This window comes from Plodia interpunctella, chromosome 2 (genome assembly GCF_027563975.2).
Source record: "Plodia interpunctella isolate USDA-ARS_2022_Savannah chromosome 2, ilPloInte3.2, whole genome shotgun sequence".
Taxonomy (NCBI): domain Eukaryota; kingdom Metazoa; phylum Arthropoda; class Insecta; order Lepidoptera; family Pyralidae; genus Plodia; species Plodia interpunctella.
The window spans coordinates 7,727,638-7,745,889 of record NC_071295.1 but is presented as its reverse complement, the minus strand read 5'-3'; the positions used below and the strand labels follow the sequence as shown (position 1 = coordinate 7,745,889).

The 18,252-nt window shown below is 32.8% G+C and overlaps 1 protein-coding gene and 1 long non-coding RNA gene across 10 annotated transcripts in view; one reads left to right on the top strand and one right to left on the bottom strand.

The window, feature by feature from the left end:
- The window catches only part of LOC128678501 (very low-density lipoprotein receptor), a 174,430-nt gene that overhangs the window by 153,114 nt on the left and 3,064 nt on the right, over positions 1 to 18,252 (bottom strand). For all 9 annotated transcript variants that reach the window (XR_010370253.1, XR_010370250.1, XR_008405652.2 and 6 more), the window contains exon 2: positions 8,554 to 8,676. Coding sequence is in view for 6 of the 9 variants with exons in the window: in XM_053760116.2 (XP_053616091.1) it covers positions 8,554 to 8,676 (123 nt within the window). In the remaining 3 variants the exon portion in view is untranslated. The remainder of the gene's footprint in view (positions 1 to 8,553; positions 8,677 to 18,252) is intronic.
- Positions 11,976 to 18,169, top strand: LOC128678733 (uncharacterized). Its single transcript, XR_008405676.1, has 3 exons — positions 11,976 to 12,335; positions 17,093 to 17,247; positions 17,888 to 18,169. It is a non-coding gene; the product is annotated as an uncharacterized LOC128678733 (long non-coding RNA).

The following is an 18,252-nucleotide window of genomic DNA, read 5'->3' as shown; positions in this document are numbered from 1 at the left end:
ATAGATATAATAAATACAGATAGATAAAACTGATAATTCATATACTAAGTATAACAATGCAGCTGAACGTAGATTTAGAATTGCCTTTTATATATAATTATAAAAATAATTTCATTATTCTACTAATACCAATAATATAAAAGGAAAAGATTTTATTTTTGCGAGTGTGAATGCCTTTCTCTGTTTCATCTGCGCGTATTCCCTATGATATTCAGAGCTGGGACGCCCAAAGTCCATGGTATACATAAAAAAAATACCAATAAGTTCTGAAAATTTGACTACCAGTTCACAGCCGGTCGCCTGCCTGACATAATACTTCTATGAGAAAACTCTTGTTGCATATCAGCTGTCAAGGATAAATATTCCTTGGTTACCTCGTATGTCATCCACAGAAGGATAAGGAGTTGTCCTATTCTAGGGCGGGAATACACGCCACAACGATGAACAAGTATGTATGCTTGATAGGTCATACACATAACAGTAGCCTGCACACTGCCAGCTACTGGAACAAGTCACTATACTACTGTGAAAACGAGTCAATGTCCCATAACAAGTTGCACATATCAGCTACCAGTGGCATACCAGGTACTTTCCCGTTTTACAAGCATCTATATCGCTGTCATTAATTAGATACTCATCAAAACCTTCGATAACATTTTGATGTTATATAAAATACAGAATATTTTTAAAGTTTAAAATAAGCGTTTAATCTAACATTATATAGACGCGTAATCCTCAGTTATTGATTACACTCCAGATTTAATGGGACACAATAGAATTATCACTGTAACAGAGGAGAAATACCGTTAATCTATTTGATAGCCTGAAGCACTTCGGAAAATTGAATTTAAAAATAAATTAGAGACAAAGGAATCGATAAGAGTTTAATGCCAAAATTTGGGGGGGCACTAAAATTTAATATCGACCTCAGAGTTCGGAGGACACCACACTTTATGGCGGCAATTACTACCCTTCATCTTGAAAATACGGCAGATTGGTTTTGGCTTTTATAGGGTTTCGGCAGCGCTCTTATTGCTAACGTTGCTCAGAATTCTTTGAACTCGATTTAAAGTTATTATGCAGACTGCGGTCGGCATTTAATTACATTTTTACAATGTCTTTGTTAATTTTTTGTCTTTGGCTAATCAAGATGAGCAAAGGCTTGTCTTGATTAATATAGCTCGAGTATTTGTGCATACACACTTAGGACATTAAGTTGGTATAATAACTATCTAGGTATTAAGAAACTGCATATAATTTTTACTTAATGTCTTTTGAAAATAAATAAAATAAATAAATTTTGAGGCCGTAGCGCGCGAGTTTGCAATTCACTTTTCACTATTTTCTTTCAATATTTTCGCAATGAGGTGCAACATGCAACCATCCAATCATATAGGTAAGGTTGTCATCGCGACACAATGTAACAGTTTCCCTTGGAATTAGTAGGTACTAGTACCTACTAATTCCATGCAGTTTCCATTATTGTTTGACATGATATTATATTTTAAGATATTAGGGCTTAGCATGACAACACCCCGACTGTCCACGCTTAGACAAACGTATATTATTTACGCTTATTCGTATTCATGATCGTCCCATGAATATCATGATCAACCCAATTCTGGGCCGTCGAACATAAAACAGAAAATTTAAGAAATCTTAGTTGCCACCTAAATTATTTTTTTATACAAAGGTAAATCACCCTGTACATAATTTCGCGGCTTAATAAAAAAGTATGGTGGCAACACATCGTTATGTTTTCCACAACCGGTATATATTCGTGATAAGTCGAAAAAGTCGGCAATCCGGTCACGTGCCGGGTAGCCGGCGGAAAACCGTATCTCTGGACCTACATGAATAATGGTGACGTGTAATATAGGATAGGTGCGTATTTTCTGCATTCTGACAACTGTCCATAAATAAAGGTGTAATGTTTATTGAGTTTGTTTTTATTTTATTGTGGAATTGCTTTTGTTTAATTCGATCAGTCTATAAAATTATGTTATGCAATGTATTTTTTTACAAGAAATAATCAAGCGGAAAAAGAAATTTTTCAATAAAAATAGTATAGTGGGCAAATTAGCAAACACCGTAGCCCATGGACACCGGCAGCCCGTGTATTTACAAATCTGGAAAAATAAGAAGGTAGGTAAGTATATTTATAAATCTGGAAAATATTTACCAAAATCTCATTGGGATTTCAGTAGTTTCTAGGCTCCAACGTTGCTGAAGGGAACAGGAAAATAGCCCAAATAAAAAAATATTATTACAGACTTATATTCCATTTAATACTTTTTGTTATTTTGTATTTTTTTACATACCGATATGCTCAAATGAGAGAGATATTCATGGGGATTTCTGTTCAGGATTAAATGATATTAGTATATGTAATCATTGAAGTTCTTAAAATTTCAATATACAGTAAACCGTATGATTAATATACTCGTGAAAAGCAGGCTAAAGACGTTGATATAGTCATATCACTGTAAATATGAATACACTAGCTCAGCTTTACTGTGAATTTTATGCACCATTAACTGTCGTTTGCGGCGACATCAGCTTTATACAAACTGACAACCCTTTCTAAGTATCACCATGACAGCCCCGAAGTAAATTGGCTCTTAAATCTAACACAACAAAATCGTCTTTCCTTCAATGCTACTCCATAATATATGTGTGTCTCCTTCCAATATTGCTTGAAAAAGGTACAAGTAATGAGGCATTGAAGGTAGGCACTTTTGTTGATGATAGGGTCGACATTTACAAAAGTTTGAAAGAAATCGTCAAAAAACGACTGCTTCCAAGTTAAACTGCAATTTATGTCGTAACATGAATTGCGGGTAGAGAAAAATTTGACCCTTTGAAAACGGTTGTTTCTATATATGTTCTATTCTGATTGTGTTGGTAGGTATAAACGTTTATATTAAACGTTCAAATAAGTATATTTTCTTACTGGTTAAGTATAGCATAAATAACTTTACAGTTGAAGTCTAGACCAGCTAGTCTAAGACAGCTTAAAGTCTTAAGTCAAGATGTCTCCCAAATCCCTCGTACAGTATGTCTTATGGTAGTTTGTTAAACGTCTGACTGTGTGTTAATATGAACAAATTACGTTATGTTCTAATGTGATTGTGTTGGTAAACGTTTGTATTAAACGTTCAAATAAGTATATTTTCTTACTGGTTAAGTATAGCATAAATAACTTTATAGTTGAAGTCTAGACCAGCTAGTCTAAGACAGCTTAAAGTCTTAAGTCAAGATGTCTCCCAAATCCCTTGTACAGTATGTCTTATGGTAGTTTGTTAAACGTCTGACTGTGTGTTAATATGAACAAATTACCCGATTGTTAAAATAATTACGAGATAACTTGTTATCTAATAACAAAGTTACTTGACTATTCATTTAACATTCATACTAGATACATACATTTAACATATTAAATTAGTTCTCTATGAATAAGTTATCAAAAACGAACGGCCATATAGCACTTTTGCAATTATAATATGTATGACGTATGTGTAAATACATATGAACGTCAAAGATTTTGGATAAGGAAAAGCTTTGATGCACCTGAAACAATTGTAATATTCCTTTTTAAGCAATAATACTAATTAAACATATTTTTATTGTTGTATATAAAATATATATTCTATTTTTAAAAATGCACCTATTCTGTGAAATAGCCTATTGCCAATTATAAATTACATTAATAGCAAGTAAGTAGTACAGAATTCGTTATATAAGCAGTGGAACGCGCAAAGTTTTAATGCAAAGGGCTGAAGGAGAAACCTTCAACAACCATAATGATTCGAATTCAGTGAAAAGTTTCAAGCCGTTTGAATAATATTGAATTATTAAAACGTCTGATCCAAGGCTATTTATATCGAATTCAAATTTTAATGAATTTAAGTTAACTATTTCAACCAAACATTTTGGTGTGTGGTCGGCCTTAGAATAGGACCACTCCATATCCTCCGTGGGATGTCGTACAAGGCGACTAAGGGACATAAATTTAAAATCAATATATGAAAATTTATGGAATAACTTCAACATTAAATATTGTGAAAAAGCTGCTCGATCAATTTGTATGGAATTGTGGTATTTCGCTATACTTCCTTCGATACCTTTTGTATTTCGTCATCTAAAACTGCAGTGATTTACTAGGTATTTAAAAGCACATCCTGTAAAACTACAAGAATATTTAATTTTAACATCATAACCTTGTTTAATTCATATGGCTTTGAGAAAAAATCTTTAATGAATGAAATTTCTGTCTGACAGAAAATATATAATGGGCGAATTGCACCAGTAAAGTTTGACGTTGACTTTGACCTACACAAAATGGTGCACTTTGGCCTTTTCTGCGTAGGTTAAATTTAACATCAAAGTTAACGGTGCAAACCACGCCTACACATACATACATAACGGTAACGTTAAACTGTACTAAACTTTATTAGCAATAATAAACTCAAATGTTTGTCTTCATATTCAAACTCAGGCAGATTTATAATGAAACAAAACGTAAGCTTACTTTTCGAATTTAATCAGAATTTCAGCTTTGTTTGCCAGTTGTTTAGCAAGTTCAGTGATTACTTCAGGGAATAGCCGAGACGGATGGAATGAAGCAATCTGATCTGCTGAATGTATTAACAAATTGTACGTGATGTGAAAAAGATTAATACAAATCGAAATAGAAATATATGTATAATGTTCTCACAAACTTTCTGAACCCCGGGTCTTCTTTTCCATTGGAATTTCGTTAATTACCTTATGTGCTATTCTAGAATGATTCTAGATCATAAACCGGTGCATCAAATTTCCTTAAATTCCTACCCGTGCATTTCATCGATCCGCCTCTAAATAATATACTTCAACACCGGGTTATCGTGAGAACATACTTACATATTTTTGGTTTTTAACATTTTAAAGCTCATCGATTCGAATGAAATCGAGACTGATCACTGGAAAATTAATTCAAAATTTTTTTAGTGAATTTAATCCAATTTATAAATAAACTAGATGATACTCGAGAACGTACGTTTTTAGGTCGAAGCTTCACTAATGTTTTTGTCGAGTAATATAATAACTAGGTATAACACGCACCAGTAACTTTAGGCCTCGCTGAAATGTGAAAATCCTTCTCGTGCTCATTCTCGTCTTGATGTAGTTATTAATTGCTTATACTTGATTAAAAACAAGCAATTAAAATATCACGTATTCTTATCTTTGCTTGTTTTGTACACCAGAGCGTAGATCGTGATATCATCGACTACGGATCCAGAGTAATTTTGCAGTATTACTTAAATATAAGGATTTTTTAAATAGTAATTTAATAAAATCACTCTTGCCTTGGTCTGTTCGATGTTCTATCTTCGCAACTATTTGTAAGTTCCAAAACATTTCTTTATACAGTTAGTGCACGCAAACTATTGTAGATTTTAACAAAAATACATTTGATAAAAACGTTTCAACAAAGAGGTCTCAATTTGTCGCTAAAGCTATCAGTAGCAAAATAATAATGTTGAAAATGTTGAAAACCGGAAACAATTCAAGTCGACTACGAACAAAATTTAGAATTAACAAACTTATGTCGACATCACAAAGGATCCTTCGTGGATATTACAAAGACTGGAAATAGAACTCACGTCGCTGACACGTAAAATAAATTTGAAATTGAAAATTGCTTTTAAAATCCCTTCAGACTCATAGAATTACCGGCATCTGAGGATAATAAGATGGATACATAGTTTCAGTTCATTGAGACACGAATGCAGCTTGTGGAACTTATAAAGTAAATTCTTATAAGTTTGCAGATAAGTACTTTAATGCCATTAGTTGCAGCTGTAAGGTACTTTAAGACGATCTTTCAGCAAATCAAAATATTTAATTTAATAGGCTATCAACACATATTGCGGCCGAAACATGGCTATGAATGCAGTGGTATTAACAATGATTGCGCCTGCAACACACGAGTTTTTTTGCCAACTTGGCTTTCCTTTGTATCAAATAAAAATAAGTTCTTCATACATAGTCACTTTGCCTCTTAGTTATAGTCCTCTATTCATCATCCGCCTCGCATATCCTTATGTGATGTCAATTGGTCTTCGCCGCATCCATTTAGCTACAGTACTCTAACACAGTAACAGCACTTAGGCATCAACACCAATAACACGAAAATATATATAAAATCCCAAACTCGAGGCTAAAATCCAGTGGCATTCCAATGTGAGTAGGCCCTTAATGGCGCCAGTTAGTCGTCGCAAGTCATCTCGCATCAATAAAGAAACCAAATACCAATCAAGACAACATGCAATCGTCCTGTTTACTGTTCTGTTATGTTACTATGTACTTGTCAACGGTTTATGAAGCTCCAAACAACTAAGAGCAAAAATTATTTTAACGATTGAAACCCCTGCCATATTTTTATTACTTGTTCGATTTGATAGTTTGGCTTTAACATACTTCTAAATACTTATTTTACCTACATTTTTATGAAATCCTATTGATAAAATTATTATTTACTTTATTTCTGCGCTGATGATGGCGCAGTAGTAAAGTACTTGCCATTGAACCGAGAGGCTCCGGGTTCGATCCCCGGTCGGGTCATGATGGAAAATGATCTTTTTCTGATTGGCCCGAGTCTTGGATGTTTATCTATATTTGTATTTGTTTTAAACTATAGTATCGTTGAGTTAGTAACACAAGTCACGAACTTTCTTTAGGGCTAGCTCAGTCTGTGTGATGTGTCCTAATAGGTATATTTATTTATTTTCCTCTTGGTCCTGGCAAAAGGAGCAAACCTAAATAGTGCTGGCTTAATGTCGTCAAGAAGAATATGCGTGCCGATCGTTTGATACGAAAGATGGCGAAAAACATAGGTACGAAATGAAGAAGAAAATGTAGGGACTTTGTGCTTCAACGCTTAACTGCTGAGGAGATAAAGGGGAAACGTTTTTTTTTTTTCATTCAAATAAACAAGAAAACTGCCATTATAACTTTTTATTTATGTAGTTATCATTATTGATAATTTACTAATAAAAAAACATTAGATAGGTAATGTACATGAATTGATTGATAACAAATTTTAATGTAGTTCAACAAAAATTTTTAGTTAGTATAGATTGGTCACTACATATTTAACCGAGACGACATGCTAAGAAGAAAAAGGGAAAGTTTAGTTTTACAGAGCGACTAATTTATAAATTATTATTATGATTTGGTGTCAAACTGTGCATAAATAAACAAAACATATTTTGAAGTAAGTGTGTAAAATTTTTTTGTAGAATGACAACTGACTAGACATAAAACTAGAAGAAATGCTCTGTATATTTGTCCGACTTTCAGACATTGTTTAGTATCATAGCGATACCGTCTATCATTTGAAGCATTGATCTCCATACATGTCATCTCCATACATCTCAATTACATGTCAATAACCTTGTTGTCAAATAACTTATCTCCTTTTCCCTCTCTTATCTCCTTTCTTTAGTCTCCTTTTCCCTCCAAATATTAGTTCGTTGCCTTTTGTTATTATGTAGACCAAAAAAGTTGGCAAAAATATATTTTTAAGTAGGGTTTCACTTTCGCAAAAATAAATTATTAGAACTGATTTTAATGAGTGGTATTTAGTGAAGTGCTTTTCCTGATACGTAAATGTAATTGGCCACTTCACAGGGTAAAAAATACAATGCAAATTATAACAAAATACAATAAGTGTCACTTTGAATGTTAATTTTTATTAATTAAGAGATTTACTATTATTTTGTTCTCATTGAATCATTTGTAGTCTAAAAGATAAATATAATTTTATTTGATTTATTTTTTAGACTATATAAGTGTCTCTTGTATAAGTTATATAAAAGAAATATATTAAAGTTTACGTATGTATATTAACACTCACGCACTATATATTAGCTATTATCGCGATATTGTATATTGCAATGCACTATGATAAAACACAGACATTGCAATTCAAGGTAAATTATACTCAATCAAACTACTGAAACAGTGTGCGGGTTCGAAATAGATATATATTAATACTTGGCAGTCGTCACCTATAATTTGTTGTTAAATAGCTGATAGTAATATTTCTACACGTTGTGTTTAAAAAGTGTGTTGGATGTTAATGTGTAAGGATGTTTGTTACTCAATCATAGAAAATCCGATGAAATTTGGTACACTGGTAAAATATTTCCTGGAATGGCACATAGAGTACATACAATTTATTTTGTAATTTCGTTAATATTGGCGTTAATATATATGAAGCTTCAGTATCAAGTAAATTCTCAAGGCTGATACTTCAGCCCGCAAGCATGAATACTTGAAGTTATCTTAGAAATTAACGCGAACTATGTAGTTTCGCGAAGTATATCTAAAAGAATATACTAGGTAAGCGATAAAACACTAAACAATGCGGTAAATCACAGTTACAAGTAATTTGATAAACTTGATGATGTTTTGCTTCTCTCCGTTGTTGTCGCTCAACTTTGACAACGGATTCCATCAGTCAGGTTAATATTTTTTAACTTACTGATGGTATTTAAAGCCACTTACCTTTTTTGCATTCTTCAATGTTTTCGTCCGAGTTGTCGCCACAATCGTTCTCTCCCTCGCACACCCAGGCCAGCGGTATGCACTTCCCATTCGAACACTGGAACTGCTTCAACGAACATGCGCCTGAAACAAAATCAGTTGTTTAGAAATTTTAAAAGTTAAATTGTTGTGTGTCCTATTAATTAGTATACGATGATACACTTGTACGTTTATTAACAAGTATCTTTCTCTTTTCGTGTTTCATCCGGGGCTGTTACGTCTCGAATTCCCGGGGTTGAGCAGTGTTCTTGTGGCCCTAATCTCTAATGAATTCTTTAAACCTACTATGATGTGACATGAGTTACCCATATTTTAATTACAATACTCTACACTGATTATCAACATATTCATTGGATGATCCATATCATTCGGATACTATCGGTGTAGTCTTAAATCACTTACGAATAAGGTATTAACACTAACTCATCACATTATCGTTTCTGAGTCAAGGATTAAGACGATAGAAGCAATCAGGAAGGATCATTATTTATACCTAATAGTCGCATTTCGGTAAAAATATATTATATTAAGTATCGTAGGATAAAGAAATATATCAAGCACGTGATTATATTAAATAGCAATGTTGAAGTTTTATGAAGTAAAGAAAACTAATAAATCATTAAAAAATACAAAACACATCCTATATTAAAAATAAATTCCTGTGAAAATTACTAGTTTAGTATTAAAAACGACTTATTTATAGTGAAGTACATATAATATTTGTTCATTGTTATAAAACATAATAGAAGTTTAGGACGTCATTCATACTTAATTTAAAATTATCTTATCAATAAAATAATCTTCGTGAGACGTTTGGAACTTCATATTTAATGAATAAAAAACTTTTAATATTATTTGTCAAAAAAGAATTTGAAAGCAGGTCTTCACAATATTTTATGCATGAAATATAATGTACTTAAATACAGATAGCATTGACAAGAATATTTTCATATGGATTATATAAGTATGAATATATGTTTTTAAAGAGAATACAAGAATTATTAATACACGTAAGCTTTTTTACGAAAACATATGAATTATTCTGATCCCGAATAATGTATTCCATATGAAAACTCCTAACATTGGATATAAACGCACAATAGAGGAAATAGGTTATCTAAACTTGGCATATAACTCAATACGAGAAGAATACAAACCGAACGTTTCCACTGTCCTAAACAGCCTTTATAAGTCCATTATACTACACATACAAGAGTCAAAATGCTCCAGCACCGGGGTTAGGTCAGGGTGCAGTTGTGCGTTCACCCAGGGCACTGGACACGAAAGGGAGCCGTGGGTTTGCGCAAACACTTTTTTAAAACATATGGCTATTCTCTAGAATAGGGGCTCAATAGAGGATAGTAATGACCGCATCATACCACTTTTCTGTCTGAATGTTTTCTGTCTGTCTTCTGGATTGATTTATTTGAATTCAAACTTTATGGGAAAATAACGAATAGTATTTGGTAAGTCCAAACACAGATAAAAAATGTGAATTGTTATTTGGTTATATCTTAGGGAATACATTGGTCATTTATTAATGTTATTCTTTCAGCAATGAGTCAAAATGTTGTCGGGTTGCATATTATAAATAAGCTGAATAGGCTAGGTATCGCATAAGTAATAGATACCCTATGAGTTTACGAAAAATAGATTTTTCCATTTCGCGCAGAAGTAGTTGGTAAATAGTACTATAATTTAAAAGATTTTAAAAGAAACAAAAATTTAAATTTACAGGAAAGGAGCGCAATTTCCTCCCCGAGAGCTTGTTGAGCTACAACCGGCGCTAAAATGCCCCATCCTACATTGTATCCCTTGCTGATTTATACGGCAATATTTTCATAGAACAATTGGGTTTCAGTGAATGTGTTAGTTGGACTATAACATGATTTAGTTACTGCCAAACCTGTGAAACAGTACTGACCCTGGGAGTTCATTCTATCTCGAACAATAAAAATAAAGAAGTTACAAGTAAAGTAAATAAAATATGATTAAACATGAATAAATAAATACCTGATATGGTACTATTCATATATTTGTGACGATTTCAAGAGACTTTGTGACAGTTTCTACTAAACAATACAATCCTGTGACAGGCAGGCAAACTGGGGTAATGAACATACAGAGATAAAAATACCTATATAGCAAAGAATGTATCTCAATCTAAGGAACACAAAATTAAATATATAAGGATGTGCAGGCAACATCTACAAGGAAATGGAATTACACAATTTCCAGTTCAATAAGATTGTAAAAACATTCCAAATTGCTATCTTTTGTGAACATGACAGCCGCTTCATTACTCATTTTAACTCAATACTTAAGATATTTTCACAGGAAATAATACTCCTGTGATATTATGTACAAATTGCTTTTTAAACCCCAACGACACAGACAAGTTTGACACATGTCAAAAGAGTCTGTCTCACCTCACAGTATTAATACTGAGTCTGTCTCACCTCACAGTATTAATACTGTGAGACAGACTCAACTTCTGTGTCTTTTCGTTGGGGTTTTACTGTTTTATTTACTGTTTATATTTAATTTTCGTAATCTCTCACTGCTGAACGATTTAATGCAGATACAGCACATTGACATCCTCGCAGAGAACCTTTGTCGATGTTCCCGCATCTATCACGGGCCGTGAAAGGCCGTGATAATCACGGCCTTTATTCTTGGTTATCAAAATCCAAAACATGATTTGTGTCTCCAAAAATACTCTAAATGTACAGAAAAAGAACTATTATACCAATCGTACGAGTATATCTGGTAACATAACATAACGTATTAATTCATTAGCGTTATGAATCCATCAGAGTTGTTTGACTGAAGGGACAGCAATTTAATTTCATCACATTACTCGAAGGGTTCTTGTGTAGTGATGGCTGGTGAACGGCGTCGGTCATCCAATCTGTCGAAGGGCCCTCATACCGACTCATTGAAACCAAATCAGGCGAGAATTTCGAGTATTACGGTAGGCCACACTGACTCGCGGTACGATCATCAGTCAAAATTAAATTTTCGGAGTGTCCGTAAGTACTATTTCTAAATAAAATTTGGATCTGACCTACTCTTCCATTCATACAAAATCCCTCTCTAAACGATTCTAATAAAACTCTCTCAGTGTTCCCTAAAGTTAATTTCTTATAAGTCTTATTATGTAAACAAACTTAGCAAGTCCTTTTATGGTTGTACAATAATATAAAATATTTAAAGTAGACTTAAAATTAATTTCTAACAAAATATTTTGAACAAAATTCAAAATATGTTATAACTTGTAAGAAAAAATTGACTTTACGTAGGTTCCAATCCCGAAGAGCTAGGAGAAGGAATAAAATACATAACAAATTTGGAAATTTTGCAAAAAGAGCTTGAAGCTTAGCTTTATTTTGAACCCACAATCCTACTATGATCGTTCATAAAACCCTTTAGCCATTTAGATTTCAAACATCTTTATCATGTCAATTCATGGAAGCAGTAAATGGCCACCAGCGTAAATTCGCGACCATTTGGTCTATTTTCGCTTCACTTCGAGTTCCCCCGACTGTCGTTACATGTCATTCAACCCGTCTATTGTCTTTCCGATGGTTAGATCGTATAACCACTATGACGCTATAGATAATAAAAACTGTATTTGAACTGTCTGAGTTGACAGAGATGGTTTTGCTTCCATGTAACAATGTAACAATCATGAAATGTGTAGCTTGAGCGAGTTGATCATGCTCGACCGCCACAGTATATAGGTAAGGTATATAGTTATAATATAAACACTTTTCAATAGCCCATTTCAGTTTGTAAAAAAAAACCTTCAATATATTATGTGACAGGCGTTAAATCTACTGATACCTACTATATCTACTCTATGTAGATATATAGGGTAAAAAGTTAAGCTTTGCAAGCTTACATTTTTGTGTGTATCAAGTACATTATAAAAAATTATTAGATGTCATTGTGTGGAGTTTGCACAACTATGTTTCCGAGCATTTTCATCCAAATTATTTAATATTGCAAAAATGCTTTGCGATGATTTTTGTCAATATCGATATGCGTATCTCGGTCGATTTAAATCCAAAACTGGATAACTGTCCAGCCAGTGAGCCGGGTCCTGTGTTTGAATACAAATGACCCGCTTATCCCTGAAAGCCAATCTGTATGTAAATTACAGGACCGTTTAACTATTCTCGTTAGTTGCTCATTTTCGGAACGTCTGCATTTTGGTACTATTCCTAATCTAGCCATTTGATTCCATGTTGATTGTGAACTACAGCAACAACGAAATATATTCTTGTACGTGTCTATGCAAATAATTTCAATTAAGGTGTCGTGTTTTTTAAAAGTGAATAAATATAAGCTTTCTAACAATGGGCTATTTGACTTAGGAAGTGGGGCAATGAATTTCCCGGGGGGAAATATAAAACAGAACAGTATTACATTCACTCCACTGTAATTAGCATATGCTGAAGTAACAGAAACTAAACGTATAAAACACCGTTCGCCATCTAGAATGCAAATAAGATGTAAAACTTTTATCTAATAAGAAAAGATATGTTGATAGTTAACAACAAATATGGTTGGTTAGGTCTTGTAACACTAAGTACGTTAATTCTGACTTTGTAAACGATTTTTTTATAATTCATTCTGAAATGTATTTACCCGTGGATCGCGCAGAGTCGAGACAATAGAAAATTGTTTGACTGGCGTATTTACGCCGTTTCGTAAAGTAGACTGTAAGGCCTTATATTCTACAATTATGCATAAACATATTGTACAATACGCGTTGAGTGTACAAATGGTAAATTCACTTAAAAGTAATGTTTGGAAGAAGAATGTTATAATGCTATTATTAGGTAAAAAATGTGCCACATTATGTCTCCTTTTTTTTAATCCACCAAGTAATTGTTGTATGCAGTTCAACCTCAGCTCTAGGTGTCCTGTTCAACGCTGCAAAGTGGATTAGTGGATTATGCTAAACACTTTGTATTCAAGTATCCAAGTATCTAACGCCTACTAACTGTTGCACCTATTTTAAAATGAAAATGTAATATAGGATAATAATTATCTTTATCTGTAATTTTTTACACACTTTTACTTGACTTGCCATGTATGTTGATAATAGTTGGGTTTGATTCCTTCTCGTATTTAGTTAGATGGACAACAACATATTTTTACGCTATTATTATCTATTTTCCTGTTAAAGAAACAGCAATGTAGAAGTGTTATTGATTAGTGTAGTAAAAAGGTACGTTTTCATTTAATCCTACGACATTTTATAAAGTTATCCCGTTAACCTATTGCAAACATTCAATATTGACCGGGCAGGTCATCGCCGCAGCTCTAATTAGCACGCCACATGCTAATTGACTCAATTACCTACACAAAGTTGTTTTATGTATACATTTATAATCAATAAAAAAATAATTATAAATATAAGAGAACCCCCGACTCCGAAGTTGCTGGTCTCATCTGAGAGGGAAGAAAGGAGCTGATGGTTTCCAAACGGCTGAACTTGCAAATGCAAGACATAGCTAAATTAACTTTTAATTGATCAATTTTTTTTTTTATTTCAAAGATAACTCTTTGAAATAAAAAAAAATAGATCAAAATCGGTTTAGCCACTTGACCGCTACGAAGCTACAGACAGACATACAAATACAGACACGTTAAACGTATAACTCTCCTCGGGGGTTAAAAAAGAGATCCATCATTGAGTAATACAGTTACAGGTGAACACTGTCGATCCCTACAAGTCGGTGCATAAGCACCTATTAACTTGAGTTTTTCACTAATGCAAATGTCTTGTCACTTGTCATTCTAAAATTTCATAATATCTTGCCATGCTTGTTCCACCTCCTGAATATCGCACGTCGCACGCCTTGACGGACAATGTTGGCGTCCTATTGGTATTCACCATAGATCCACAAAAAAAAATACCCAAATCTTCACTAATATGTTTCGCCGAGTCGATACGCTATGAAAAAGATGATTCTAATAATTTATATACTTTAAATATATACTATTTTCTATTTACACTGCGAACTTAATAGAGTTTATGTTTAGCGAGCCATGTCAAGGCGGTCTGATTAGAATTGAATCAGCCGCAGAGTTTTATACTAGTTTTCAAATATTTTGTAAATATAATGACAATAAATTGTTGAATAATTAAAACTATATATTTTAAAGAAGATGTTCTTCTATTATGTTAAGCTATTATTGTATTAAATTCAGGTAAATATAATGGTGAAAATATCTTTTAAATTCCTAGATATTTCACATTGTTTGAATTTTCATTTGTTATTATGACATGCCAAAATTTAATAAAAATCTATGCAATAACAATTTTCCTAACGATATTAAATATTTGTTTTTATTTTTTCTACTCAAATTTAATTTAAAATTACTTTTTTAAATAATATCTGGAGCTTCGAAAATGACACTGAAGTCCAAATTACGAAAACCCTTATTCAGTTTTCTTGATAAAATGCACAAATACTCTATTAATCTAAATGATTTCTATGATAGGTATTGAGACAAATAAATTTCCTAAAATTATTAGTAATTATATTTGCATTAGAATTGGTTGGTGGTTTTTAACAGGTTTGAAAAGTACTGTTTTTGAGCCAAACGGCGTAAACAAAATTATTCGCATATGTAGATTTTGAATAATACTGCCTAGATAGAGTTTTATGAAATAATATAGTACACAATTATAAGTATTATGAAGCTAGGTTTAATCTTTTAGAAGTGTGCATAATGCGAAACATATAAACATATAAACATATAATATTTTATTGAAACGAGTATCTAGCTTAAAGTTCATTAACTTTCCTCGTATACTTTTTCCCACTTCCCTAATGCGTAAACTTTTGAGCTTGTTGGGGTTGCCTGCTGCTCTTGTGCCTCTGATTTTCCTAAAGATAAAGTACTGGGGGTGTTGCCATACCCAACACTCATTCAAAGTTATACTGCTCTGTTTTTGCAATCTCCCGTCCTAATGTCACTTAAATTACGGCGGAAACATGTTTTCATTTAACTTATTTGAAATAAACGAATTGTGAAACATAAATTGGTTTACAAAAGATGCTTTGTATGTAACTGGGTTGGAATTGTTTTATTCTTTGAGGATTTTAGGTTGAAATCGGTGTACATACTTATTTTATGCGGGTAATAGGCACGTAATAATACTATGTATTTTGATATATTTTTCGACGTGAAAGTGCTAACAACAAAACAAATATAAAAATATGTATCAGACAGCCAATTCTAAGTAAAAAAAAGTCACGTTACGTGTGCTAACGTGACTTTATGATTCTTAAAATCAAACACCTGTTTCATATCACTAACTATATATATATATAACTGAAATTATTAAGTTAACGTCACGTCCTTATCATGTAAAGTTATTATGGAATTATTGTGTTTTTGTTTCCATTATACATTGATTTGGCTAATGATGTATATTTTTTGCCAATTAGCCTATGTACAGACGATAGCACATCAACCTACCCAAGTTCATTGCAAACCCCTATTACCGCGGCATAAAGATTAATTCTGGGTAACTTGACATGCCGTAGACTGTACCTTCCTATATGTAATGTCTAGAGTTTTTTCATTACATGTAATAAAATTACTCCAATAATAAAACAGTGAGGAAATTTGGTTCACTGTAGAGTTCGTACACTTATGTATATGGCTTATAGCTTTAATCATAAAGTATAAAATTGGCCAAGGATAGAGAAGGTTGGTAGATGGATGGAAGCCTATAGCCAGTTATAGATCATGGAGAGCTGGTGATAATGACGATACTTCTTACGGAAAACAAAAGTACAAGCTACGATTGAGGGTGGTCACTTGAATATCCGGAACATTCACAATTATTATACGCTCGAAATCAATTATAGAACAGCAAGAAAAGGAGCTTAAATAAAAGCTGATGCACAACCCAAAATGAATTCTAAGTCTGTAGTCAAAAGATTCAGACTCCTTTAGATGAGATTAAATGGTTTCCAATGCTCCCGGTCTAACTCTCGTTTATTGAACGGCTGTCTATCTGTATCATCGGCATAGCGAAGCTTCGGTACTAAGGCTTAATGACAATGGTCTGATACAGGATTGAGGTCAAAGTGTCGTATTGGACTTGGCAACGAATGTTAATTGAGAGGTTATCTACAACATACATATGTATGATTACATCTGAATATTAATCTTTTTGATTAATATGACACTCTTCATTTATTTCAATATATATAATATTTTAAAATATCTATATTTAAGTTCCTTGATACAAAGACCTTCATATTTCTATAGTTAGAATACGTAATCTAAATAAATGTTTACCTTAAATGAAGTTTTGGTTAGTTCTTGCTTTTAACATTTACATTTATTTTTAAACAATAGATATATGTCACTCCTATTAAGCTCATGAAATCCAAAACAAAATAAGTAGATCTGAGAACTGTGACATAATCCCATTCAATCTAGATTGACTCACTGTAAGTTTCAGGAATCGGGAATGAAAGATTGATGAAGTGGGCAGATGGAAGATCCTTCATGAATAGAGCTCGTCCCTTTATTAACGCTCGAGAAATATTCGATCAGTGATTTCACAATGGCAATGTTCATTAAATTGATTCAATGAATGAAGAACTCAATCTTGAAGTTAGTAATGTCCCTGGAGTAGAATTGTTCGGAGTTGGGAACAATGAGCGCTATACGCATGTCGAACTAGCTTAACTTCATGTGGAAGTTGCTTCCAATTAATTGAAGAGTTAGGAAGTAACAAAGTAGGAAAGTAGGTGTGCTGTGCAGTGTGTAACAGCTTTGAAGTTAACCACATTTATATTCTGATGAGTTTGGTTGTATTTTTCTTCTCATTTTAAAATACGGGTATTTCAATATAGTTACATCTGTACGCTCTCAGCGTACAGTAGCATTTGATTACAGCTATACAAGCATTTGATATCTGGTTAATTGGTTCACAATAGTCTTGTTAACTTTTGCACCCCCATGACACTACATGATGAATTACTTTGTTTCCCGCGTCAATGTATAATATAATAAGAATACCTACTAACATTTTAAAAGTCATAAAACTATACACCACACATGATAAAAAGAGGATAAATTACCATTACGTTTATGTAGGTATAGGAATCTAGTAATAAAATAAATAAAAAAATATTTTATATTTGATTTATATTTTCAATTTCAACATTTAAGTTATTTGTATTTGTGTATTCATTGTTTTATACTATACTATAGAAGTAGTTTTCATAAAGCGTTTCATTTTCTTTCTCAGAACTGAGCAATGTCAGCATTCAGTTCTGACCTTCATTAAAATCGAAGTCAAAGAGCCAATCTTATCTGAAGTTTGCAGCTGGTGCCTCTGCTATATACAAGACTATCATGACATTTCAATTTGTTTTCATCTCGTCTCTTATTACAATTGAATCGTCAAGAGCATTGTTATTTGGATTTTCTTCGACAGATGAAAATACATTAATTTTTTACTTATGTCTCATGTCAATAAAGTCACAAAGCTTCGCCTGTGTCTCCAATAAAATCTGTCTGAATATGACAAGTGCGATTCGTTTTTCATTTTTCACGTAATGACGCCTCATCCTCACAAAGCCCGTTTTATAGCCATCACAATGCGATTGTTCG